This window comes from Argentina anserina, chromosome 4, assembly GCF_933775445.1.
Source record: "Argentina anserina chromosome 4, drPotAnse1.1, whole genome shotgun sequence".
NCBI lineage: Eukaryota > Viridiplantae > Streptophyta > Magnoliopsida > Rosales > Rosaceae > Argentina > Argentina anserina.
Genome location: NC_065875.1, coordinates 19,487,440 through 19,514,680, shown reverse-complemented (window position 1 = coordinate 19,514,680; position 27,241 = coordinate 19,487,440). Strand labels below are relative to the sequence as shown.

The following is a 27,241-nucleotide window of genomic DNA, read 5'->3' as shown; positions in this document are numbered from 1 at the left end:
TTTCAACATAAATCTCATTGTATTGGCCGTTAGTTTATATATCCTGCTAATCACCGAGTACCTTTCTCCATTTAAATTCATCTGTTAATCATGATCCACAACTAGTAGCATCTTCAGTAATTCCCAATTTAATTTTCAGTAAGGAATGTAGGATATCTAAAATAGCAGCCTTACAGAGTTACAGTGCTCTTACAAAATGATTTCGCACAGCAATAGAGGTAAGAACATGTAACATTCTAATTGATATCAAGGGCCTATATGGTCACTAAGACATTTGACAGGGAAATTCAAATTTCATTAGAGCTGGATATATGAAAGAAAAGCTTCACAATACGCTAAATCTTTGAAATTCTAAACATTAATTAAAAGCAGCCAAAATGTGCTAACCCCTTTGAAACTTCTAGACATATCTGTGTACTGATCCTATGGATGTGATGGTAGAACTATACCAAAGGTAGCATAGACCAAAAAGACAGGAGAAAATTTTTCAAGTAAACAAATAGCAAGTAGAAGAACATGCGTCTATGCCCTTCCACTAGAGTAAATGATCAAATTTGATCCACCAATTCTCTGCCCCGCTAACATCTATGAGTCTTGGATGAACTTGTCTTATGTACACTGGTCTCTGATTGTCTTCCTACAACTTATCAGCGATTCTTATGAAAGCATCTGCAAACTTGTTAAGAACAGCGATCAAGCTATCAGAATGTTCTTTCCTCTGCTCCCTATCCAGTTGCGAATGCGAATTCTGAGCCTCAAAATAGTCAGCCAGCATTTTACCATTCCTTTCCATGACCTCAATCAACTGATTCTGCAAGCTGAATGTTTCCTCCTCTCCATCCACTGTAAAGCGCTTCCTTTTCCGGTCTTGAGATGTAGAACCCATCTCTGGAATTGAAGGTGGCTGTTTTTGGCCTGATGCACCTGCAGACAGCAATCCATTTACCACATGGGACAAAAAATAGAATTTAACATACCAACTCGGAGATTATATGATACCAAACTTTGTATACAAACACCCTAAGATTAATTGTGGCTAGAAATGAAAGAAATTATGGAGCAAGTGAAATGGAATACTGATTAACCAGACGAATTCTCTTTTTCTATCATGATAGGACCTTAAGGTTTGTAATCTATCCATTTTGACAATAAACAGTACATAAAGCTCCTGATATAAGTAACAAAATGAGTGCCAATCGAGCATTTTAAGCTTTACAGGAGTAAGATCAACACCCAACCAAAAACCTGGCCAATTATAACTTATATGATGCATTTGTCTGTGACAAGTAAATTTAACAACTAAATGCAAGACAGATACTTGACAAACACAGTGACTCCTAACTCACAAGTTCCTTAAACATGTCCAACAAATATTCATAATCTTCCTTCTCAATACATATAATCAGCTTTGCTAATCAGTAATGTCAATAACTCAGGCAGTGTCATTACCTTGTCCTTGTCCCAAATGTACTGGTTTGAACAGCTTCTCTGTAAAACACAAGACAGTCACATTGCAAAGTATGAGCAACAACACTACCAAATACCAATAGCTAACCACAGCATTATTATCCCCCAGCAATATGAGCACGAAAGCGAAACCCCGGAAGGCACACTCTTCAGCATTTACAAAACTAAATGCCTGAAAAATAAAATAAAATAAAACTTTGATTTTCAACCCACCCCACCGTGGCCCAGTTTCACCAAATTCCTGACACAAAATTCTATCACCCCTGATCAGTGATCACCCTCCCCCAAAACTCTTCCTTTTTCCATGATAAACACATAAAAATAAAAATTGAAAGCAAAATACCAAACAGGCAAACACCAATAAATCAAATAAAAAATAACCAAAAGAAGCCACAGCATTTTGAAATCCACCCAAAAAAAGATCAAAACTTTTCTCTGTTTTAGTCAAACCCTGAATCACCTGATATCGGCAAAGCAGCTGGAATCCCGGCGGGTGGACTTTTCAGCCGGACTTCCTTATCGGGGCTCCGACCTGACTCCTCCTGCTCATAATCCGAAAACAACCCGTCGTCAGTCGCCCCACGCCTGCTGTCAAAAAGCTTCTCCACCTCCTCCGCCACCATCACCGGCGGCGCCAACGCCAAAGTCACCGGAGACACGCCGGCGGAAACAGCCTCCATGATATCATAAACCTCCTTGTCAAAAAACCCAGGAAGCTTCCTCTCCCTCCTCAGATCATTCCTCATCATCCAAAACGACTCCGTTTCGTCCTTCCTCTGCGCCTCCCACTCCCTTATCTTCTTAAAGTCTCCGGCGAGGTTGCTCCACCTCTTCCGGCACTGCACCGGCCCCCGGTTCACCCCGTGCTTCTTGCAGTACGTCGACACCGCCGCCCATTTCGGCTCCGCCGCCGACCCTACCTCCGACCTCGGCGTCCTCCCACCGCCGCCGACGCCGCGGCTCTCCGCCGCCCTCTTCCCCCTTATCAGAACCAGAATCTCCTGGCGCGTCCACCGCGGCAGCCTCGGCGCCTTGCTCGCATCTTCGCCGCCCTCCTTCGCGCCGTTAGAGTCGCCGTCAACGGCGAGAGGCGAGTGCTGCTGACGCTGGTGGTGCTCGAATTCCAAGGCCATGAGTAAAAATAGGAGGAGCGAAATAGAAAGAAATATAGTTTCAAACTGCACGTGACTTAAATCAGTCGAGACTCCTAAACGGCGTTTTGGGGTTCCCTCTACGCCGTTTGCCCCCAAGAGAGGGGTTTTGTTGCTTATCTATGAAATTAGGGAGGAGAGGGGAAGAGAGGTTTTGAGGGCTTTGGAGGGAGAGAGAGAGAGAGAGAGATGATTAGGAATGGTCTGTTATTTTTATTAAGGGTAAAACCCTTAATCCCCGTAATTAATTGGGTCAAATCTCTTTAAAAATCTCAATTAATTTTGGATGTTTGATTTCGTTACTGTACAAAGGTGGATTTAGCTTTAATTTCCTTTGTGACTAAGAACAGAAGAGTATGAGATCTCTTTAGGGTCATTGTCTTTTTGTGTTATATATTTGTCATATTGAACGCGTTTTGTGTAGGGTGGACATCTTTAATTTTTGGATTATCAGCCTCGGCTTGTTTCTAATTTATGAACGGATTGAAATCCCTCCCCCAAGATGTTACTCATGACTATTTTGGTCAAACTTCTTTTGATATCCCTGATTTATTAGATTTTTCGATTTCGATTTCAATTTCGAGACATTAAATCTTTGTGACAAAATAATAGATAAAGGAGGGGGCCTAATGACAATAGAGATGGTGTGGAAGATATAAACACTTGTATATAAGGTGATAAGGGCATCCTACCCTACCACTTAGGTAAAATTATCTCCACCTCTCCTTTCGTTCTCAACCTCTCTTTTAGAGTCTTATCCCATTGAATCATGTTGCTCTAATCTCTACTTAATCGCTAATGCATAATTATGATAATGGTGGGATGGACCCTTCCCATTCAAAAGCCACCCTCGTTTTAGACAATAGCTTTGAGGAGGGTGGTTAGTGGTACCACTAATGACCCCTCTCCCACTTCTTTTTAATTTAATTATCTCTAATACAACTGAATAGGCAACATAATTATCTTCCTAGGGTTGTCTATATTAGGGGAGGGTTATATAGGACTAATAGGACCGGGTCGTCTTCAAACCAACTGGCCTAGTGGGGTTAAAACCCCGAATGGTCCTTAAACGGCAAAGGCCAAGAGCAAGCCCGATTGTTGCTATCTTCCTTGCGCCACAAGGCTAGCCTAGTGGCAATTATTAATTATTTCAGAGTTTAGGGTCTTCTGTTGTATTTGTTTTCTATCGCCATCCATTTTGTGTCTTTGTAGTTGTCTATGGTGGGAAGTTTGGGTCCGCGGGCAGCTAGCTATATGCCCATATACATCTTTGCTCGTAGCCTCCAAAAAGATGTTGATCGAACTCTAGGGCAAGCAAGTATGGCGACATGGTAAGTCGTACTTATGATGAAGACAAAGAAATATCCACAATATTGTGGGGGTCTTAGTAGTCCTTGTTATATGAAGAATGGTCCTTGATTTTGTAAAAGACTTGCAATTTAGAGAACGTCTATGGCATATCTCTGGTTGCATTTCCATCTAGAATATCATATAGCGGATCGGAAGACACTTGGTAGAGTTGGCCATAGTCTAAGTGAGTAAGTGTGGAACCACCATACCCAGCTTTAAATTCTGTTAATGATAATTAGAGTTAAATCTTAATTTATGTTTAATGGTCAGAATAGGGAAAACAATTTCTGACATAATCCTCCGACACGGACGAGTCTTTGGAGTTTAGAAAAAAACGGAATACAATTTCATTGAATCATAAAGTCATCGTTAATGTTACACAAAAAATGTACCTATCAGACTCTTATATGCAAGTATCTTTCTTTTCTTTTCTTGTTTTATTGTATGTCCATTAACAAAAACATAATCAGTAAAAGTCATCGTTAATGTTACACAAAAAATGTACCTATCGGACTTTTATACACAAGTATCTTTCTTTTCTTTTCTTGTTTTATTGTATGTCCATTAACAAAAAAATAATCAGTAAATCCTTACTTTTGAGGGTAACCCAAAACCAGATCCTTCTGTAAAATCACAGTTAGCAAGATCCCACTAATAAAATCATGACTTGTCTTTGGTTGACACATAAGTGACTCAGATTCAAAATCTGTAAGTGAAATGTAGTAGGTGTGAGTGTGAGTGGAATGTAGTAGGTATAGTGGAGATAGTGGAGTGAGTAGGTGGATGAATTAGCCTATATATACCATTGTAATATGTATATGAACATCAATTCAAACTCAAGCAATTCAACTTGGTATCAGAGCATTGAGCTCTGTTTTTTTCTGGGATTTTTTCCCGTTTTTTTTCTTCCGGTCAGGTTCTGTGGGTTCTGCCTCCATCTTCCGGTCGGGTTCCACCTACTGCCTCACCGGTTTTCCGGCTTCCTTCCCTGCGCCCTCCGACGCTCTTCCCATCCGGCTCGCTGCTCGCCGCTCCTCGCCGGACGTCCGTCCTCAGTCGCCGCTGCTCGCCGAAGCATTTCTCCGATCGATCTCTCTACACCGACCCGGTTAGAGCTCGCCCCGGCCCGGCCCAAAAACCGCCCCGGCCGACCCGCCCCGCTCTAGATCCGACCCGGTCCAGGACCCGGTCAACAGATTCGACCCGGTCCTCCAACCCGACCCGGTCCACCGATCCGACCCGGTCCACCGATCCGACCCGGTTCGCCAGATTCTGTCAGTGCATACTCACCGTCAGTGCAAATACACCGACGACAGATTGTTCAGTTCATACTCACCGTCAGTGCAAATACACCGATGACAGATTGTTCTCAATTTTTTGTTTTTGTTTGCTATCTTAATACCTTGTTTCTTTTCAATGGGTTCTGGACACGAAACTGAGGGTTCTCAGCTCCCGACCTTCGAAGTATCTGTCAAAAGTTATGATAGTGGATCATTTGGGGGCACCAAACTCAACGGAACCAATTTCCGTAAATGGAAACGACTCATGACTGCTCATCTTCGAGGCATGCACAAGATGGGACATGTAACCGGCATCACTAAGGCCCCTAGTCCTGAGGATATGGTTGCCTACAACAAATGGGACGACGACGACAGTCTTGTCATGTCCATCTTATGGAAAGCTATGAATGATGAGATAGTTGATCTGGTGGAGGCATGTGCCACCGCACAGGCAATATGGGAGACACTAACTAGCTTATTTACTAATGACTCTGATTTCATACAGGTTCATGAGTTAATGTGCACAGCTTTGGCCATACACCAGGATGGGCAACCGGTGGCGCACTATTTCACCAAACTAAAGAATATTTGGGCTGATATTGATGTGAAACGTCCTTGCATGATTCAAAATCAAGAGGATATCGTTTGGTACCAAAAGGAGAAGGAGCTTGAACGAGTTCACCATTTTCTGAAAGGTCTTGATGCAAAGCATACCAGTGCGAAAGGCGAATTGCTCCGAATGACCGAACCACCTAGCCTACTCACCGCTTTCACCTATATCCGAAAGGATGAGTCTCAGCAAGAGAGTATTCTTCCGGCACCGGCTGTCATTTCCAGCCTTACTGTTCATGCTCGATCTCCGGCACCACCCCTTATGCAAGCAACTTCTGCTCCCCTTCATCGACAAGGACCACCACCAGGTTTCGGGAATCAGCCCCGCCCTCCTTGCTCTTATTGCCATGACATCAACCATTCTCGTGCGACCTGTTGGAAATTATATCCACATCTTAGGCCCAAAAGGCCTAATTATCGTCCCCAGGAAAAAGCAACAGCAGCTCTTCCGGAACCCGATATCTATGGTGTGGTTGGGCAGGATCATCATACTGCTGGAGGAGCACCTACCGCATCCATCGTTGGCCGTGGTCAAATTGGTATGGCCTTCAATATTTCTCACTCTGTTAGTTCTGATACCTGGATTATTGATTCTGGTGCATCTGATCATATGACTTATGCCAAATCTTATTTTACCGTATTATCCCCTCCACCCGTACCCTATGTTACTAATGCTAATGGTGAGGCATTCCCCGTATTAGGGACAGAGACTGTTCGTATTACTCCCACCATAGAGCTTCACAATGTACTCTATGTTCCTGCTTTATCTCATCATTTGATCTCTGTTCCCCAATTGAACGCTGACGCTCAGTGCTCTGTGACCTTTTTTCCTATGTATGTGATCTTTCAGGATCTTCTCACCAGACGGGTAATTGGTCGGGGGTATCTGAGGGGCCGGTTGTTTCATCTGGATCTGACATACGCAGGGGAAAAACCAGGGGGATCGTCTCAGACCGCTTTACTCTCCACTTCTGACAAGCTAAGTGAAGTTTGGTTATGGCATCGTCGCTTAGGGCATCCATCCTTTAGTGTTATGAAAAAATCCATGCCTACTTTATTTATTAATGTGGACGAGTCTTGTTTATGTTGTGAGACATGTGTTTTGGGCAAGAGTCATCGATCTACTTATTCCTCTAGTACTTCTACTAAAAGTTTTCTTCCTTTTGAATTAATCCATTCTGATGTTTGGGGACCCTCGAAAGAGTCAACTGTATCAGGAATGCGATATTTTGTGTCATTTATTGATGATTGCACACGTCTCTCATGGATTGTTCTTCTTAAAAATAAAAATGAGGTTTTTCCAGCTTTTCGTGCCTTCTATACCTCTGTCCAAACACAATATAATGCCACCATTCGCATTCTTCGGTCTGATAATGGGGGGGGGGGGGGAATATGTGAATCATGTCTTTCAGGAGTTCTTTAACACACATGGAATTGTTCATCAAACAACGTGTCCTTACACACCTGAGCAAAATGGGGTTTCTGAAAGAAAAAATCGTCATTTACTTGAAATAGCTCGGTGTATTCTCTTTAGTGCCCACATGCCTAAATACCTTTGGGGTGATGCTGTCATTACTTCCGCCCACCTTATTAATCGTCTTCCATCTCGTGTCCTTCAAGGGAAAGTTCCCTATGAGGTGCTTGCATCTCACGTCTCCTTACCCTCTTTTCATAATCTTCCTGCCCGTGTTTTCGGTTGTGTTGCTTTTGTTCATCTTCCACAACATCAACGTTCTAAGTTGGATGCCCGGGCAATTAAATGTGTGTTTGTTGGGTACGGAGGACATCAGAAAGGATACCGGTGCTATCATCCCCCTACTCGGAAGTACTATGTCACTATGGATGTTACCTTTTTTAAGGATATGAGTTATTTTTCCTCTTCTGATACTACTCTTCAGGGGGAGAATTCATATTTTGAAGAGTTATATCATGGAAAGGGGGAGACAAGTGAGCCAGTCGATGTGGTAACAGGTCCCGTTGAGATTACCAAAGTATCAGCCACACAGGCGCCACCAGAGGTTGTCACTCAATCGATTGAGACACCAGAAGCTGACAACACAACTGCCCCTCATGTCTCTTGTATCACTGTTTATACCCCTGACCAATGCTCTCCTGGTACAGAAGATCACTCATCTGAGGTTAGTCATTCTATTAGGGATACTAGTAGACAATATGTTTTGCCAAATAGGTCTACTCGGGGACAACCAACAAAAAAATATGAGCCTACCCTTCAGACTAAAGCCAAGTATCCAGTGACAAATTTTATATCTACCAAAAGATTATCTAAGTCATATGAGTCATTTGTGAATCAAATATCTACTGTATCAGTACCTAACAAAGTGCAGGATGCATTGGGAGATCCAAAATGGAGGAAAGCAATGGAGGAAGAGATGGAAGCATTACAAAAGAACAATACTTGGGAGCTTGTACCTCCACCATATGGCAAGAAAACTGTAGGATGTCGTTGGGTGTTTACAGTAAAACATAATCCAGATGGGTCAGTCAGCCGGTATAAAGCACGCCTAGTAGCAAAGGGGTACACCCAGACATATGGCATAGACTATGATGAGACATTTGCACCTGTGGCAAAGATGAACACTATCTGGGTATTGCTCTCTGTCGCTGCTAACTTGAACTGGCCACTTAGGCAGTTTGATGTCAAGAATGCATTCCTTCATGGAGAACTAACAGAGGAAGTATACATGGATCTTCCGCCTGGATATGTGGCCACCTCCCCAAGTAACTCTGTATGCAGATTGAGAAAGTCTTTGTATGGTCTTAAACAGTCACCTCGTGCTTGGTTCGGAAGATTCTCACAATTCATGAGGAAACTTGGCTACAGACAAAGTAATTCAGACCACACGTTATTTCTCAAACATCAACAAAGGAAGGTAACAGCCCTAATTATATATGTTGATGATATGGTAGTTACTGGGAATGATACTGTTGAGGTGGATAGATTACAGAAACAGCTTGACACAGAGTTTGAGATGAAGGACCTAGGTACACTCAAGTACTTCTTAGGCATTGAAGTAGCCCGGGGAAGCAAAGGTATCTATCTGTGTCAAAGGAAGTACATCCTTGATCTACTAACAGAGACATGTATGTTGGACTGCACTCCCATTGATACTCCTATTGAGCAGAACCACCGGTTAGCAGAGTATCCAGATCAAGTCCCTACTGACAAACCGCGTTATCAGAGGCTAGTCGGGCGCCTGATTTATCTATCACATACCATACCAGATGTTGCGTATGCAGTAAGTGTAGTAAGTCAGTTCATGCATAACCCCAGTGAGGACCACATGGATGCTGTTGTAAGGATCTTGAGGTACTTGAAGTCAGCCCCAGGGAGAGGAGTAATGTTTTCTAATCACAACAATATCGTTGATGTTTGTGGCTTCACAGATGCAGATTGGGCTGGAAATATTACAGATCGGAGGTCAACATCAGGGTATTTTACCTTTGTTGGAGGTAACCTTGTTACGTGGAGGAGTAAGAAACAAAATGTGGTAGCTCGATCTAGTGCTGAAGCAGAATACAAAGGTATGGCTCAGGGAGTGTGCGAGTTGTTGTGGATTAAGAATTTGCTACAAGATTTGGGTGTTAAACCTAAGAGTGCTATACAACTGTACTGTGAGAACAAGGCAGCTATTAATATTTCACAGAATCCTGTGCAACATGATCGTACAAAACATGTAGAGGTTGATCGTCACTTTATAAAAGAGAAGCTAGACGCTGAGATCATTTGCTTTCCGTTTGTTCCTACAGAAGAACAACTTGCAGATATACTCACCAAAGGAGTGTCCAAGAATGTTTTTTATAACTCACTTTGCAAGTTGGATATGGTTGATGTGTATGCGCCAACTTGAGGGGGAGTGTAAGTGGAATGTAGTAGGTGTGAGTGTGAGTGGAATGTAGTAGGTATAGTGGAGATAGTGGAGTGAGTAGGTGGATGAATTAGCCTATATATACCATTGTAATATGTATATAAACATCAATTCAAACTCAAGCAATTCAACTAAATCAAAAGTAACAACATATCACAGCCACGTTTTAAACAGATGCAAAATGGCTTCCACAATCCACATCAATGCATTGTAAAACGGCAAGGTTACTTCAACAATTTGAATGAGCATGCAATTTTGTTTCCTCTCTACAATAAGAAAGGAAAGCAAATCACTTGGTGCCTTTGAGGCATAATTTATGCGATCTTATTCGATGATTAGGTAGAGTAAGACTTTAGCTCATTTATCATCCAGAAAATGACTACAAGATCACGATACAAGGAATGAAATTCATTCGAGATATGTGAAAATTGTCATATAGATTCTGCCCTCAAGTCTAATTTCAAAGATACAGAGACCTCTCTGAACTCTGAAGCACTTCAACAGTTGAGATTTTGAAATTAATCAACTCCTGCAATTGTATTGCTACATGTCCAACCAACCAATGGAAATTTGACAAGGATTTGCTTTCTTTCACTATACTATGAGTGCATCACTGCTGCTATTATGACTTCTATTAAGACTTTGAATCCAGAAGATTGAACTTATAAGTCTAATGGCAGTCCACCATCTCCATTAGCGCTTTAGTAAACATATTGAGGGTAAAGAATTCATTAGGCTTCGCTTTTAGGGTTTCATCTACATAGGGAGCTGATTACAGGACTTGGCGAACTGCATCATAGCTATGGTCAACTTTCTTTTATATAGGAAAAACAACCGAGACCCCCAATCAGAGAAGGCCAAAATGGTACAAGAAAAGGTAGCATAAAGTTTTGGAAAACAATCCGAAATTTGGTAGCACGTCAAACTTCATTCGGATACTAATTCATCACTTAACTCAATCATACATAAAATACAAGACACAAAACAGTTGGCGGACAATGAACTTATGAGGACACTGTCGTCATTTCTAGTGCTTACTTTGCATTCTTTTATGTATTAGGCTTAAACAATTGTTACAATTCATAGTATGGTATGGTTGGTCGTTCATATTGGTATTATTCACCACTTTATTAACAACACTAAGTTTATTTACAAATTGCGTCAAGGGTCACTAGCCTTTTACTCCGTGCATTAGCACGATCAATCTTCCCACTCCCCCTTAATATTGGGATGAAAATTGATTATCATTAGGTTCCTTATTTTTCTCAATTACTATCTCATATATATTTTTTCTAATTTTAATTTTGTGTTTGTTTTACCATAATACTCTTCCAACATATTTGTTCAATGGATTAATTTATATTATAGGAATTGGGTTTTTCGGAATTTTGAAAGATTAGTAAAGTTGTTGATACTAAATGAGAGCCTTCAATTATAGTAGTGGAGATGTATTAGGCTTCAACAATTGTTAGTTTGTTACAATTCATAGTATGGTATGGTTAGTGTTGTTAATAAAGTGGTGGATAATCCAGATTCATCAACGACCAAGTTTATTTTTTACTCCATGCATTAGCACGATTAATCTTCCCACTCCCCATTAATATTGGGATGAAAACTGATATCATCAGGTTCCTTATTTTTCTCAATTACTATCCCATATATTTCTTTTATTATTATTATTATTATTATTATTATTATTATAATTTGTGTTTGTTTTACCATAGTACTCTTCCAACATATTTGTTCTATGGACTAATTTATTTATAGAAAATTGGATTTTTCGGAATTTTAAAAGATTGGTGAAGCTGTTTACACCAAATAAGAGCCTCAAGTTATGATAGTAGAGATATGCTTTTACCCGCATTTCAAATGATCAAGTTGTGTATGTTCACACCTCCTAATCCTATATCTTACGAACATTTGAATTTCACGTCTATTTTCTAACTAGACGACCTTCTACGATTCGATTATGAATAATTGCTCGATAAATAAAGATTTCAGCTTTGGCCAGACCGATAATTATGGTGTACGTGCAGAGCTGTATGATGTTTCAATGGTCAGAGAAATAGTAAGGGCCATTAATCAACTAGATGAGGGAGAATTATTGTGGAAACCAATGACTAAATTTTCGGCGAGAATGAAAATATCGAAAATCTGAAAATTAGAAATTTTGATTTAAAAAAATTAATTAAGTAAATTGATGTAAATTTATATAAAAATATGGAAATTTTGAATGAAACTTTGAGAAATATTTATTTAATCAATTATATACTATATGTCATAAGAAATTATCATATAACTATTAGTTTATAGTGAGTTATAGTAATTTGAGGTGAAATAATCGTCGAACATTATTAAAAATCAACTTAAAATATATATATTTACTCAAAGGGATGGTAGCTCATCACGCCATATATACATATGATACATTAAACATGAAATTACATGAGTATATTGTGAAGAATAGTCATTAAATGATACATTCTCTTTCTAATTTTGCATATACTGACTTATATGCCAACTATAAGAGTCGTGGGTGATTGATTGTGGGTTGTAATACTCGTAGTTTCTGTTTGGATCAAGTATATCTCGACTTTGACCATAATTATAGCTTTGTAAATATTGTGCATTAGATTGTGTCAATATGTTTTCACTTGATTGCATCTCATTAGAGAATAAATATGGTGGATAAGTCATGTTGAACCATAAGAGTAAAGTCTATCATTGCTTCCTCCTAGACCAAAGGGGTTCGATTCCTCTCAACAATTAGTTCGGTTTTATTTTCAATTTTAGGTGAATGTTGAGACATGCAATACAATATATAATAAAAAGAGCCATATATAACAATAAGTTGGTGTAATAGAGTTGATTATAATTTTTGCAAAATGATAGATCAGAAGTTCGATTCTCCTAACTAATGATTTTTTATTTTATTTAAAGTTGGCATGACACATGACGATATTATGAAAATATCGGGAAATTTCGAAATTTTCTATCGAAAAATGCTTGGTATGTAACGGATATATCATATCCATATGTTAAAAAATAGAAATTTTCGCGGAATTATCGAAGAAATTATGAATATTTCAATCCTTGGTGGAAACTGACCAAACCTACAGTGTTCAATTCGTATTTCTTGAGGATGAAGGGTTAGTCAAAATAAGTTTGACGTCAATGGTCTGACTATCTGGTATTCTGGTTTAGAAGGCCATGCCATAAGAACACTGGTATGATATAGGATTCAATTAATAACATTAGTCATGCTGACTCGAACGTTTAATCTGCTGTTCGGACCTACTTATAAGATTGATAGTCAATTCGTTTGAGCTTACAAAAATCTGATATTCCAACGAAATAAATTATTGTTCTTAAAGTCCTCAAATGTTTGAATCAAAACTCAAAAGTACTAAGCAGAAGAAACTGACTAGAGATCACTAGATAATGAGAAACACTGGTATGAGAATCAAAAGTTTGTACTATATCAAACTCCAAAACACAAGGTGTGTGCTTGCATTTTTTGTTCGGCTGTAATTTGGGTGACGATTCTCACTAATTCTTAAATTTTCATATCCTAGCCGTGCATAGACTATAGTTGATTTGACAGTTACAGTAGGTGTTTAATTATCCTGGATAATCCAATATATTAGGCAAAACTCCAAAGCACAAGGTTCTGTCAAAAACGTAAATGGCACTAAGCTATAGCTTTAGCCAACTTTGTCAAGAGCATCCCAAATTAACCAAAGCGTAATTGGGTTTACTTCTCTCTCACGCATAACCACGTTTTCTTACTTTAATCACCACTTGTTCACTCGGCCTGAACTTGAGAGTTTTGAAGTGGCGGACAGACTAATCACCTAGATTAAGAAAGAGCGAAAGACTAATATGCTCACTGATTGGCTAGAATCTTGCCCTTCCCCACATAAGAGAGATACGAACGAATTCTACAGAAGAAGGTGATCTCGAGTTTGACATTGGAGTTCCAGTTTTATGAGTTTTTTTTTTGTCTATAAGAGAATCATTGAGTTTGACATGAGGAATGGCTAGAATCTCCATTCCTTTTGGCCAAACCCAAACTCAATGAGTAGATCTGGCTTATAATCAATCAATTCAACTTGTATGATCTCGAGCTCTAGACATTTTATTTGACATGCACTTGGTGCGACTTCATAGCTCAAGTAATGGTACAAAAACTGTTTACAACAATCATAGGCCTGAGCCATATATAATGTCATGCGCCGGAAAAAAACTACTAACTTGCTTGGATAACGATCAATACTTAGGTTGACAAAGAAGAATTGTTCATGTACTACAACTGCAAATGCACCCCAAACCAATTTTTTTCACCACCTACTTCACAAAAATCCTACACAGCCTTTTGGCCAGCATAAATAATCAAGTTAGATGCAATATGCAAACTGCAACTGACATTGATAATTTACAGGGTTTTAGTCTTTTCACTCTGGATTGAACTGGTAGGGATGGGTGCGACTCTACTACAAAAGAGGGTCAGAGGGTAAAACGCACACCATTTTCCTAGTACAAACGCTTTCTACATCCTGCTGCACCACAACAGCAAAATAACTTCTTTACTTTTCCATCGGGACCAACCACGCTGTCAAGTTCATATCCATAGTCATATGAAAGTTCCTGCAGTTATGACACCAAATACCCTGTGAAAATCACCTTTCTATTGTTGGAGAAATGTTTTAAAAAGGAGAAACAGGTGTGAGAAGATGGTTACCTGCAATGCAGGTATGTTATCTGCTGCGAATAACACAATTCTAGCAAGCCTAACATCATGATGCTCCCTCAAAACACACTGTACAAAGAGATTCGGATCACAACTATGATTAATATATCTAGCTACATTGCCACGTGAACCTGCATCATAGCAATACTCGGGATCACTTTCTGATATGGCATCACTGTTTGGAATAGCCACATTCCCCATTCGTTTCTGCAACCAGAAGAATTCATTGGCATAAACACATAATGTAAAACAGTATTACAGAATAGAAACTTGAAAGACATGTGAATTAGAGGTGAACAAAATAAAAGTACTGAATGTTGAATAATAGCATATTAAGACAGTACCTCTCTTCTCCCTATTCCATTCATCGTCTGCCAGCAATCAATTTCAAATACATACTCATTATCTTTCTCTGAGAGATTATCTATTTCATCATTCCTTCTAAGAATTGCAATGTACTCACATACAGGTGCACCAGCAGGAATAAAGTCCCAAGACCTAACAGCCCAGCCTTTATCATGTGTGCGGAATACCTGTTCGATGAAACAGTATGTCAAATCCACCATAGTATCAAATAAATGCAATTCTCCATTAATACTTGATTCAAAATTAGACCTCAAGTCGATATTTCAATCCTCGTTGAGACGCGCGATTCACACAATTTGGTCCACAGCCACATTGTGGACCGCACTCAAACACAACAGCCTTTGCTTCAACCAATCTAAAACAATGATGTAGAATGTGTTTCATCATAATTATAAACAAGGATGGGCAAATCTCAAACAAGTAAAGGCTTGATTAAAGCTAATGAAAAAGATTGGTTCATGAAGTTTATGCCACCATTAAAACAATACCTTCCACCATCTCTACTAACGTAAGGGAAGTCACCACCGTTGAGTTGAGCACAGGAACAAGTCCTTGAATTAGTACAGTTACCTTGGCAACTGCACCCACGAGCACGTGGTGGAATGTATACACCTTTGGCAACTTCAGTAGTTGTGATATATGTAAGGCCTGCATGGTTTAGTTTTACCATGTCATTAGCAGTGACACAACAATACTGCAGAGAATCAGTAGTCTCCCGAAATTTGAGTACTTGCAGCATACCTACAGGCGCTACAGGAGGAATATCAACTATATTGGTAACTGGAACTTGTATATCTTCTAGACCATTGCAAATGTCCTTGCACACCAACCTTAAAATTACATATGTCGTTAGGATCGTAATTTGTGTATGCATCATGTGGGAGAAATCACAAAATCATAAAAAAGAGCAGTTTACTGAATTCATACCCAGGCAATTCCGACTGAGCTTTAGACCCTTTCCCATTAGTATATAAAACCTGCAAATGAAGCCGTTCAAATTATCTTTTTTTAACAAAAAATATCCACTGTATGGTAATATGCTGCATAAAACATATGAAAAGGAGCAAACTACCTCGTCATTTCTTGCCATGTAACTAGAGACTTGAATTCAAAGTGAAATAACTGGAATATCTTATATTAAATACCTGATTAGTGATCAATTTAGGTTGCCCTGGAAGTCGCTTCAAACGGTACTTAAATACGGTAAACCCTGCTACACCCTTCTCTGCCCAATAATGGTGAACCTGAGAGAATACCGGTACAGTAGAACAACATGACATCCACTTTGTCAAATTGTTGAACTTCTCAATAGTTAATCACAGCTATACGATATTGAGTATGAGGGCCCAGAGTATAATACTATCAAAAGATAATGACCTAGCCAACAATGAATGGCATACTCAAACTATTTGGGGTTCCTCCCTAACATCAAAGTTGGTTATTTGACTCGAGGATGCTAACAAGCAAAAATATATTTATTTCCAGTTCTATATCCTCCCTCTATCTGTGATTTCTAAAAGAATTAATACACCTGATCACTTTATAAAATATATGTTTTTTTTATCAAATACACACATACATATCAAGCATGTGCACGATTGAGTATCTAACCTGGTACAATCCATCATATGTATAAACTTTCTTAGTATAGCTAGTGTCACATTTATGACCACGGATAACTCTGACGGGAAGAAACTGCTCCATATTATTCTGCGAATGGAAGAAAATCCAGCAAGTAAGCAACATGCAGGAAAACAATCAAAATACATCACCTCAAAAAGGTTAGCAACAAAGTGAAACATGCAATGCTCATTCTGAACATACAAATTATAAAGCTTGAACAGCTCAAAGATGCAATATGTGAGAAGGATATTCAATACTCATAGATGATTTTTTATTTTCAATCCATATGCACATGGCAAAACCACTATTATATTGCATGTATAAAACTCAATGTTCATGCAGTCACTGCAGCAGGAATATTTTCAACATTCCTTTTTTTGTTGGAGAGGGGAGTGTGAATGGGGAAGAGAATCATATTACTAAATGTCATAGCATGATCAAAAGAGTAGGAACCATGATCAAATTCCACATAACATGTGTAGAAGATGTACCTTAAGAGCCAAATTACCCGCACGCATTACTTGATCTTGGATCTGACGTTTATTACCAAGTAAGTCATTTCCACCTTGGCCAGTGTACACAATTTCATCCGAGTTATCAACATCATCTTCATATTGACCGGACAACACGATTGCCACTGCAATAGGCAAGGTATATCCTTTGAATTTGTCCTGTCAAAATTTGGATATTAATAAGATAAATAAACCATCCATAAAAGATCAAAACAACTAGAAGATTTACAGTAATATTCAGAACTCAAGACAACTAGAAGATTTACACTAATTTTCATATTGTGCCAAAGCTTGGTCTGTTTGGTACAAAAATCACTAAGGTTTTATCTGCGAACATTAGTATCATACCTGTTATTCCCTTCAATCACCTTGCTCCACTTTTGTTTTTGTCACTACAACAAGTTAAAACTATTACTACGACCATCTAACTTAAAGTCTTCAGTCAACGAGGACACTTTTAAAACCACTAGGCTTAAAGTGAAAGCTACATGCAATACTACAATCAGGTTAGAATAGTAACGGATACGTTTATCTGCAATCAATACTATTACTCCCCATTATTGCCTTACCTAGCTCAACTTTGTTAGTCACTACAGCAGGTGAAAAATATGACTACATCCATCAATAATATAGTCCTCAGCCAACAAGGCCCTTCATTTAATTACCAGGTTTAGATTAATAGGTGCTTGCAGTACTACAGTTAGGTCAAAATAGTTACAAGTTAAAACATATATTTGCACGCACAACCCTCTATTTCACAGAAAGCCTCATTCCGAAAACAATGAGATCTACATGGTGGCTGTGAAAAAAACCACATGAAAATAGATGTATTTTGCACACAAGTAAAGATGGTATCGACTTCATCCATAATAAAATAGTTTCTCAAAATAGTATTTATTCAGAAAATTTGAATAGTATATATAAACATAATCCAATCTTTCCATTGATATTGACCTTTCCTTTAGATTTTCCAACAATATCAATTCCATTCAACCAGTGGCTATGAAACCCTGCAACCACCATTTCAGCTCGAGAGAAGAACTGTTGTCCGACCTCAATACCTGCAGCATTTATATGTAAAGACAACAAATTTCCAAAACTTGAGGCTCCTAAAATGTTATCATGCCACCCAACAGAAAACTACAATTACCGACCCAGTAGATGACCAATTGATTTTTCAGGGTATAGAATTTCTTTGTCCCTCAACATCTGTTAAGAATTCAAGAAAAACAATAGCAAAACTATCACCAAATTGATTTAGGAAAATATGCTAGAATTACTGACAGGTTCTGGATTGTTACAGTCAAAAGATAGTTAACTTCGTCAGAAACAGACCTCCAGGAGATGAACCAAAATTAGAAAAAAACAATAAGATGCAATGAGGTTCTCATCCACATGTCAACATGTGAAGGATATCTCAGCTATACACTAAAGTATTTGCCGTTGGACACAACACACGTACGTATAACATCACAATATTTTATATTTCCAAATATTGCAATGAAATGAACATTAATTGCAGTTCAAAAGCCGGCATTTTTATTGTTAAAACTATGATTCCAGATGGACATGTAATTAAAACAGACTTGCACTTCCATTTAAATAATTCATAATTCTAATATACAGGTAAAACTCAACTTGCCTGTGAAATTGCCTTAAGATCAGGTCTCTTGGACTGCTTCTTCTGAAGAACAACACTTCCACTCCCATTCTGCAGCAGAATTTGTTTTCCAATTCAGTTTGCACAGTTCCTAGTAAATAAGTATCAAAACAGTTCATGCCACAACACTTGCCTCAGGAATTGTCTTCTTATCAGTTCCCTTTGAAGGTTTCTTTAGATCATCATGGCTTTCACTCTCATTCTGCATAAATTAGTAGAACTGAAATCACTAAAAATACTACATGGCAAAGACAGCCGATGCTTTCTAGATACTTGAACAAGGTGAATAGTAAACAACAACAAAATATAGACCACCAAGCTACAAATAAGGCACCACATAGTACTAATGATCAAAATCGGCCAACTATAACATTTCCTGTTAAGATGTGGTTTACAAAAGAACATCATATATATGCACTAACCTCCAGCTTCCTGCATCTCTTCTCCTCTTCCTGCAAGAGATTGAACAAATGGAACTAGTTAAGAACTTTACATTAAACGATTTCCATACAAGATAGTAGCCAAACAAAAAGAAACACTACACTGTACGACCTCTCAGTACATATACTGCGGTCAAGTTCATAAACAAGTAATGTTCATGTTAATGTATGACATTTTTAATGTAGTAGCCACAAAGCAGAGTTATACATTAGAAATGAGGGGCGATATGAGCCTTGAAATTGAACCTTAAACTTCATAAAATATCACAAACCCAACATCCAACACATTGTAATCAAAATATAGACTTAAAAGAACAATACTAGGTTTTTGGCAACCCACCTGACATGAACACTACCCAATGAGACTGTTCCACTAAATGACGTAGTTGTTTCATTAAGTTCTCTATCTACTCACAAGTCACTACAACGACTATTTCGATTAAATTGAAGTCAAAACAAGTTCCAAAAAGTATCAAGGTGCTAAAAATCGAAAACATAAGCAGCTATAAGTAACATGTATCAAACACAGGTGACATTTCAGAAAAAATGGGAGCAAAAAGAGACTCACCTGAACAAAATGAAGGTAATGCAGATTGAATCGTCGGAGCGTCTCCTTCAACTTGACAACATAGCTTCTACCCTCATCATCAATCTTGGCTCCAGAAGCTACATACACACTCATATCACGCCCATTCAACTCCACACTCTCATTCCCACCATCACTCTCTCTCGATTCTTCAGCTTCATCGTCAGCATCCACACTGTGCCTCCCCAATGTCTTGATCCCAGTCTCGGTCTTGTTCGCCGGTGACGAGAGCTTAACCTTGGACTTCTTGCTCACAACGACGCCGTCCCGAGCGGCAGCCTCCGATCCGGCCCTCTTCCTAGTGCCATAGAAAGGCTTCTGCTGCGAGTAGCGAAGCCGAAGACTCGCCCGGCGCTGGAGCACTGATTCCTCCGGTGCGGCCATGGATTCAATTCTTAAGCAACGCTGAGATCAAATTTTCTGATTTGGGGATTTAGGGTTTAGATGAGATGAGAGCCAGGAGATTTGGGGAGTAAAAGGAGTGAATGAGGAGAGGGGTGAAATATATAGAAAGCGAGGAAGAGAGGTAGTGAAGAGTTAAGAGTGAGGTGAGAATTTGAATGGTTCACAATTTCGAGGCGTCTAGGTTATGAGGATATAGACGTTGGAGTTAATGCAGTTTGAATGTCGAGGTCGGCGGGAAAACACCATCACCAACCCATTATGTTATTTTTGCCAGTTGGGTTCAACGTCTCTTTTTTGACAGTGTCAGCACACTCCAACAGATTTGTTAGATCCACGTGTAATTGACATAAGAGAGGATGCTGTCAAATTTGACATTTTATTCGTGTATCTTGTCGTCTCTCTTTATCATCTACTCTCTTCCACAACAAAACTCATATCAAATCTCATCGAGAGAGTGGAAGACTCAAAAAACAAACCTCTCATCTTTCTCTATCATTCTATTATTGGCATCAGATGGCTTCTGGGATATGAGTGCAAGAATTGTGGGAAAGACTAAATGCCAGAATTCTGGGATATGAGCAGTTTGGTTGCGGAGCCAGTATGGAAGGCTATTGAGATCAGGTTACATGTTTATATACTTGTGATGAAGATTACTTCTTTTGATTTTAATTCTTTTGATAATAATTCAGGTGATAAAGATGAAAATTTATTGGTATATGAGTTTGGTTGAACAATTAGGTTACTCAATTTTGGTTAAACTTGAAAAATTGGAGTTTGGTTGAAATATCAGGCGACTCATTCGTACCAAAGCAGAGCAATTAATCATGTTGATTTGGTCCAGATGTTCAAAGGCCAATTTGTGTTGTGTTCAACTTCAATTTTAGCCTAGTTATTTTCTCTTTATCCTGTTCAACTTCAAATCTCTAAGTATCTTGCTTTTGTTATACATAAATTTGACTCCTGCTAAACTAATATACATATGAAGAAGAAATGTAAGAATGGCCGACTGTGATAGATTTTGTGTCTCATGTACGATTCTATCAATATATCTTTCACTTGATCTTGTTGGCCTCAATCAAACTTAAGAGAACAAGCCAATTGAGGTAAAAAGAAAACACCTAAAAAGAAGACAATTCAAAAAGGTGGAGCTGCAACATCAAAGGTCAGTAAGTTATTGAGCTGGAATTAGTACTAAATCCAAATTGTTCTTTTGCATTTAAATCTTATACCAATGAGTTATTGTGCAGTAATGCAATATGTATATAGACCATGTGATAATGGTACTACATTTGTATTCTTTTTACACCAACAACAACAGGTTATACCTTCATTGCAATGTAAACTATGCTATTGTAGGGGTTTTGGTTGATATTGTTTGTTTCAGCTTTTTACTCAATAAAATAAGATTAAAAAAATGATAAAATAATATTTAAATTTGACATCTCCATTGGAACTAAGATTAGTCAAAATATGGACAAGTTATATTTGCAAGTCATATGCCAAAATTTGAATTTAACTAAACCAAAAGACATTTGATGCTCTAATCATGCTTTATTAGATAAGCAAGACATTTTTACCCACCAAAACAATGCTTCACCACTTGAGTACACTTTGTACTTAAAATATGTGTTAAGTTTCCTTGGTAGTGGTTTGTCGTATGATTAGATGGGGAAATTTAGATTTTAGAGCATCTCAAATGAATATGTAATAACATTTACGGTGGATATTATATGCATTTTCACGAAAATTTAGGGAAAAAATATTAGTCACGTTAAATGGTAAATATAACCTAAGCTACTATATCCTCTTAACTTAATTAACCAACTCCGTGGAGCGAGCATCAATGTGTGTAACACAGAGAGAAGATGGAGCTAGCCCAAAATCAAAGATCGGTTTTCATACATGTATTCAAGTGCATCCATGCATCTTGAAACTCACTTCTTCCCAACTTTGACACGAGTAGTACTAAGCCTATCAACCCACTGAATTTTAATCATCAACTGGATGACTAACTACTATTGAAATTACATATAAATGTAGGACTACATGAGTGGTCTCACAAGTCACAACTGATACTAGTTACCAAGTAATCGAAACAAAATGCAAAAGCGTAGAAAAACTAACTCACAGACTCGATCAGTGACAGAAATGAGTTATCGATCGAGTGTGCACATAAATGGCCGGGTGGGTACGTCGCTCACAAGCGAAGGGTGAGGTCCACACTCGGGTGGCCGCCATGACCGCCAGAATAGTAAGAATCATGAGGAGTGGTATCACCGGTACTGGCACTAGAAGCCGGAGTCGACGTTGAGATGAAAGCAGGAGGAGAGTAATGAAAGGAGGCAGGTGGTGGTGTAAAAGGATGAGAGGCACTACTAGAGTAGTAGTGATTGTCACCGAGGACTTGGCTGCTGCTATTGTTTGATGAGTTAGAGTAGTCATCGAACCAGTAATGCCCTGCTGGCATCTGCATCTGCATCTCTTGGTGGCCGACGACGTGCATCATTGCATTGGTGGTTGCTTGTGTGGGAGTGGGAGAGGGGGAGAGGTGGTTATGGTGGTGGAGGTAAGCTGGGGGAGGTGGTGGTGCTCTGTTTGCGGGGGAAGCGGCTCGCTCTCGCTTGTGGGCGTTTTGGTGGCCGCCGAGAGCTTAGGAAGTTTGGAACTTGCGAGGGCAGAAGAGGCATGGGAATACGCGACTGGGTTTAGAACAAGAGCGAGTTTTTGCGGGTTGGTTTGGTGGTGGAGGTGGTGGTGTGGATATGACTTGCGGCGGCGGTGGTGATGAAGGAAGGAGGAGGTGGTGTTGGGGGTGTTTGTTGTGGAGGAGGAAGTCATGGTACTCCCGCATCGATGAAGACTGAGCCAGGTGAATGAGAACCAGGGAGAGATTTTCAGAGAGAGTGAGTCTGTGAGTGAATGTGAGAGAGGTTCAATTCATGGACCTCTATAATGGAATTGAGGGACTGACTAGGGACAAAACTACGTACATCCTCATTTCTCTCAGAAAATATTCTTCTCTCTGTCTCTCTCTCTCTCTCTGTTGCTGGCCGTCTTTCATGGAAGGGAAGGGAGGGGGAATATTTGCAACCGAGAAAGGGGCACGCTGGGTCAGATCATTTGAGCCTCGCCCTCTCACTCTGTGACGGTTACTTCGGAATTTTAATTTCTATTTAATCGCATCCCTTGGGATAGAAAGAGAGAGACACTACTGAATGGAGTACATGCACATAGAGATAGTACTACTACACTCAAAGAGAGGTACATTACATACATACTTGTAATGCTTCTGCTGCTTTAAGGCCCTAACTAAGTGAGTACATATGAGGGCATCACCTCATCTTACTCGCAACCTTTCCAATATATTTGGTACGTAGAGAAGGAGATTTTAAAGGATACATATAAGTGATATAACAAAGATCAATCAGATTTCCACGCCATGTCGATCGAAGTATTAATTTGGGATCCTCTGGGAAATGGTATTCCACGTTTAACTGCCATGCATTCAACAAACCAAAAAACAAAGAATCAGGCCTTTAGTCAGCTAACTGATCACATATATAAGATATATAACAATTAACAAACAACCATGACTTACCCAGAACGTACACAAATTTCGGGTGTGTACACTGTATGCATGCCTGATACATGCATGCACTATATACACATAAATTGCCCTCATCAGCATCTGACTGGCGCTGCGGAAATACAACCCTCTAGTCATTGTAGAGGACGTAGAATCTCCGCGCGCTATAATATCTAATTAGCTAGCTCCTCTATAAATATATAATTATTTAGCTTCTTTGTATTCCAGACAAGCTAGGGATCTGATTTGCATCTCTGAACTGACTTGCCGTACGTCTTTTTTAGGAAGAGGCTAGGGCAAATGAAACGAAGATCGATGCAGAGCATAATGAAGAGCACTATTCTTGTTCTGATTAACTCTTGAACATCCCAGCATTTACTTGTTTCCTGTCAGTTTCATGGCGTTCATCAATCCAGATGTTCTCGTTATCAACATGTCTTCCATCTAATCGTTCTTTTCTATTTTGTTTCTCCTTTCTTGTCTGAATTTTTTTGTTTAATCCCTTTCTTCCGGCTGACAGTAATGTTCCTTCTCGTTGTAGTTTATAGTTTTTTTACCGGAGACAATGCATCATCTACGAGAGCTTGCTGTCCGGCTTTTAGGGACCGCTCTAGTACGTTTTACTTCACCATTTTCCATAATTTATTCTCATTATTTCATTTGTAAGCTGACCGGTAGAATTTAATGGAATTGAGTTCAACACTCTGGTCCTTCGATTACCCTAGTCATATGCAAAACTGAAAAATAACGTTTACAAATACTACATAAAATCAGACATAAAATTATTCTTCAATTACAACATCAATCATTGTCCAAACCCAAATGTGCGAAAGTCACCAAACAATTTCAATATATCGATGATTTTGCACAGAGGGTAATGCAGTGCTTCAATCAATCAATATGAGGCTCATCGATCGAAATCTATACAATGATATATAGAGTTGAATATTTCTCATTGCAATTAATGTTGCCGCTACAAATGAAAGCACTCAAACTGAAATATCAAAAGAAGATCTAGCATAAAGGGTTGTGTTTGGAGGAGACTCACAAAAGACAAAAATTTTCGTTTTAGATCAGATCCCTTATAAATAAAAAATCGTTATGACTGAATAAATTATGACTCAAGTAGACCGATCGCTGCTCCAGGAATGAAGATACCATGCCTGCATCCTACGAATAAATATAGAAAATATATAGACTGCCGCCGTCAACACTTTTCTTTATATATGGATTATTAATGTATTGTTGAAAATTGAAAAGAACTATTGAATGGAATTTCTACGTTTATGAACATATGAACGACGAAAATGCATGTGGTACTGAAATAATGGATCACGACAGATGGTGAAAATGGTTTTAGCTAAGGAGCAGGAAAACCCTTTTCATATGAACAATGGATAATGTCCTGATCGAGGGAGGTACAGGAAAATACATGTGTTACAAAATAGAAATGTGATATATAGTCCCTATATATGTATATATATATATATTTCATGGCTAAATTAAAAGGAAAAGGCTTGCATTGCTGATAATCTATCAATAATGTGTATCAGTGGACAGCAGAAGCTGCTGCAGAACTAAGATGAAACTCAGTTCGTGTCGACATATGGTCACACTACGACGTTATTGAGGGTTTAGGGCAAATTAAGTAGCGTCGTGGACGAAAATGTGGTAGCTAGCTTAGCTTAGACGGTGTTCAGCACTGGGTTGAAGGGTCGGCAACCGCAAATAAACCTGAACCAATCAAGTAAATTTCATATTTAAGCATGATTAATTAATCAAAGTATCAGTGAGTGTTACTTAATTAGCGTATAAGGGTCCAGATTTAATAATGTGTCTTTTACTAAGCTAAGCATGTGAAGCACACACATGATTAATAATAAGTTAATAACCAAGCAGTAGGAGACCTACACCTCGAAATCAATTTCGAGAAAAAAAGAAGTGTATGATACGTACCACCATCAATCCCAAATGTGAACAAATTCGTTTGTATGTCTTTGTTCTCGATATGATTCATTGTAAAATTATTTAAGTGCAAATATTACATACAAGTATAACTAAATTCTTTGATGTTTTGTCTATGTATGACATAGTTCATGATCAACCGCTCAAGTAGGATCACAATCGCATGGCCACCTCATCATTTATGGAGCTCGAAAACTGTCTAAAACGTATGCGCCTGAAGCTGAATGCTCTGCCTTGAGAAGGGGCCTTATTGATGCCAATTCCTCTAACTGTTTTCCTCTGGAACTCGAAGCATGCTCCTCTCATTGATTGCGTTAATGGCTTTAATATGGTTCCTTGTAAGCTGAAAAGCTTCAAAGGTCTATCGTTAGAGACATTAAAGCAGTAATATAAGTCGTTGCATAGTAATTATTTTGTTTACGTCATTAGAGAAGCTAGCTTCTTGACGGGTGCCATTGACTTTGTTGGTTCTTTCCTCAGTTCTCACACATTGTATTGTGATCGAGTTTTTCCTCAAGTTGATATGACTATTTTTATTTTATTATTTGGCTGTTTTAAAGTGTCTGTCATTTATGTTCTTCTAACAATACATGGTACTCTCCTTGACAATACACAATATGTATTGCCTGTTTAAAAATTGTTTAATTTGTCACCAAAAACTACAAGATTAATCTTAAGTTCTAAACTATCAATAAATAGTGTTACATCCATGTCCATTGAACCAACTATGTCCATCAAACCAATTTCTTTTTTTCTTTTTGGTTACAAGGGACCTAAAAGGCCCCATCAAACCAATTTCTTTGCAAATTCCACTTTATTGTCGGTGTCTTACATAATTGACCAAATAAAATTCCGGCAACGAGCTAGTCGCAAATGGCATTTGCAGAAAGAGAAAGAACTGAGCAATTTGATTCCCTTAATTGCATCTCCGACCACAAGACCTCACCGTCCAATCCCTTCCAAACACGTGGCGCATCATAAGTCAGCAGAAACAAAAATAACACCCTGTACCTGGCAGCACTGGATCACATAGTCCCACCTGGCTCCTTAACCGCTTTCACGTGAGGGTATATTCGTCATTTAATAAACGCCGGGGCCAGCTCGCCGAATTTCGGACAGTGACGGAGAGACCCCAGCAAAAACCGGATTTGCCGCCGCGAGAGTGTAACGGCGTTTTAACGGCACACCCTCCCGTTTTTATAGGAGTCTGTCCGGATTTAATAATATTCCCCGAGAAAGAAAAAAAACCAGAAAAGAAAGAGCACCAATCTCTCTCTCACAGAGACTCCAATTCTCTCTCAGCTCCTCCCTCTTTCTCTTTCTCTTTCTCTGGCGAGGTCTCGGCATCTCGCCGGAGAATTCCCATAGATTCCGGCGCCGGAATTCCGAAGGAGAAGGAGGGACGCAGAGGAGGAGGAGGAGGAGGAGGAACAGTTTAAACGTGGTAAAAACTTGTGGGAGGAGAAATTGAATAACAGAAAGAAAAAAGAGAAAGGGAAATGAAGAAGGTTAACGTGCAATGCAGGGAAGAAGGGGCATCAAAGAAGGCTTAAGGAGGATCTTGCACGGCACAGATTCCTATATGATCCAATGCAATCCTC

The 27,241-nt window shown here is 39.1% G+C and overlaps 2 protein-coding genes across 3 annotated transcripts; both read right to left on the bottom strand.

Moving 5' to 3' along the window:
• Positions 1–117: 117 nt before the first annotated feature.
• LOC126791256 (trihelix transcription factor ASR3) lies at positions 118–2,781 on the bottom strand. The gene is made up of 3 exons (XM_050517678.1): positions 1,928–2,781; positions 1,450–1,488; positions 118–924 (listed from the first exon to the last, which is right to left on the bottom strand). The coding sequence occupies exons 1-3, from the start codon at positions 2,598–2,600 to the stop codon at positions 638–640; spliced, it is 999 nt and encodes a 332-aa protein (XP_050373635.1). The 5' UTR covers positions 2,601–2,781; the 3' UTR covers positions 118–637.
• Positions 2,782–13,995: 11,214 nt separating this feature from the next.
• On the bottom strand, positions 13,996–20,138 carry LOC126790545 (histone-lysine N-methyltransferase, H3 lysine-9 specific SUVH4-like). Of its 2 annotated transcripts, XM_050516824.1 has the most exons (16): positions 19,667–20,138; positions 19,081–19,110; positions 18,792–18,860; positions 18,641–18,709; positions 18,153–18,207; positions 17,953–18,059; positions 16,978–17,157; positions 16,475–16,573; positions 16,009–16,107; positions 15,791–15,840; positions 15,605–15,693; positions 15,352–15,511; positions 15,113–15,218; positions 14,842–15,030; positions 14,489–14,704; positions 13,996–14,394 (listed from the first exon to the last, which is right to left on the bottom strand). In XM_050516824.1, the coding sequence occupies exons 1-16, from the start codon at positions 20,066–20,068 to the stop codon at positions 14,281–14,283; spliced, it is 2,034 nt and encodes a 677-aa protein (XP_050372781.1). In that variant the 5' UTR covers positions 20,069–20,138; the 3' UTR covers positions 13,996–14,280. The 2 variants fall into 2 exon arrangements, with proteins under 2 accessions (XP_050372781.1, XP_050372782.1); XM_050516825.1 differs by lacking the exon at positions 19,081–19,110.
• Positions 20,139–27,241: the final 7,103 nt, after the last annotated feature.

What these genes read in the sequence shown, in the direction of transcription:
- LOC126791256 (XM_050517678.1), bottom strand. Translation starts at nt 2,600, where the DNA reads ATGGCCTTGGAATTCGAGCACCACCAGCGTCAGCAGCACTCGCCTCTC. An exon ending in AGCTGCTTTGCCGATATCAG is followed by an intron (nt 1,489 to 1,927) that starts GTGATTCAGGGT and finishes TGTGTTTTACAG; the next exon opens with AGAAGCTGTTCAAACCAGTA. An exon ending in ACATTTGGGACAAGGACAAG is followed by an intron (nt 925 to 1,449) that starts GTAATGACACTG and finishes TGCTGTCTGCAG; the next exon opens with GTGCATCAGGCCAAAAACAG.
- LOC126790545 (XM_050516824.1), bottom strand. Translation starts at nt 20,068, where the DNA reads ATGGCCGCACCGGAGGAATCAGTGCTCCAGCGCCGGGCGAGTCTTCGG. An exon ending in CTAAATTGATCACTAATCAG is followed by an intron (nt 15,841 to 16,008) that starts GTATTTAATATA and finishes CTTCATTTGCAG; the next exon opens with GTTTTATATACTAATGGGAA. An exon ending in GATTGAAATATCGACTTGAG is followed by an intron (nt 15,031 to 15,112) that starts GTCTAATTTTGA and finishes TTCATCGAACAG; the next exon opens with GTATTCCGCACACATGATAA.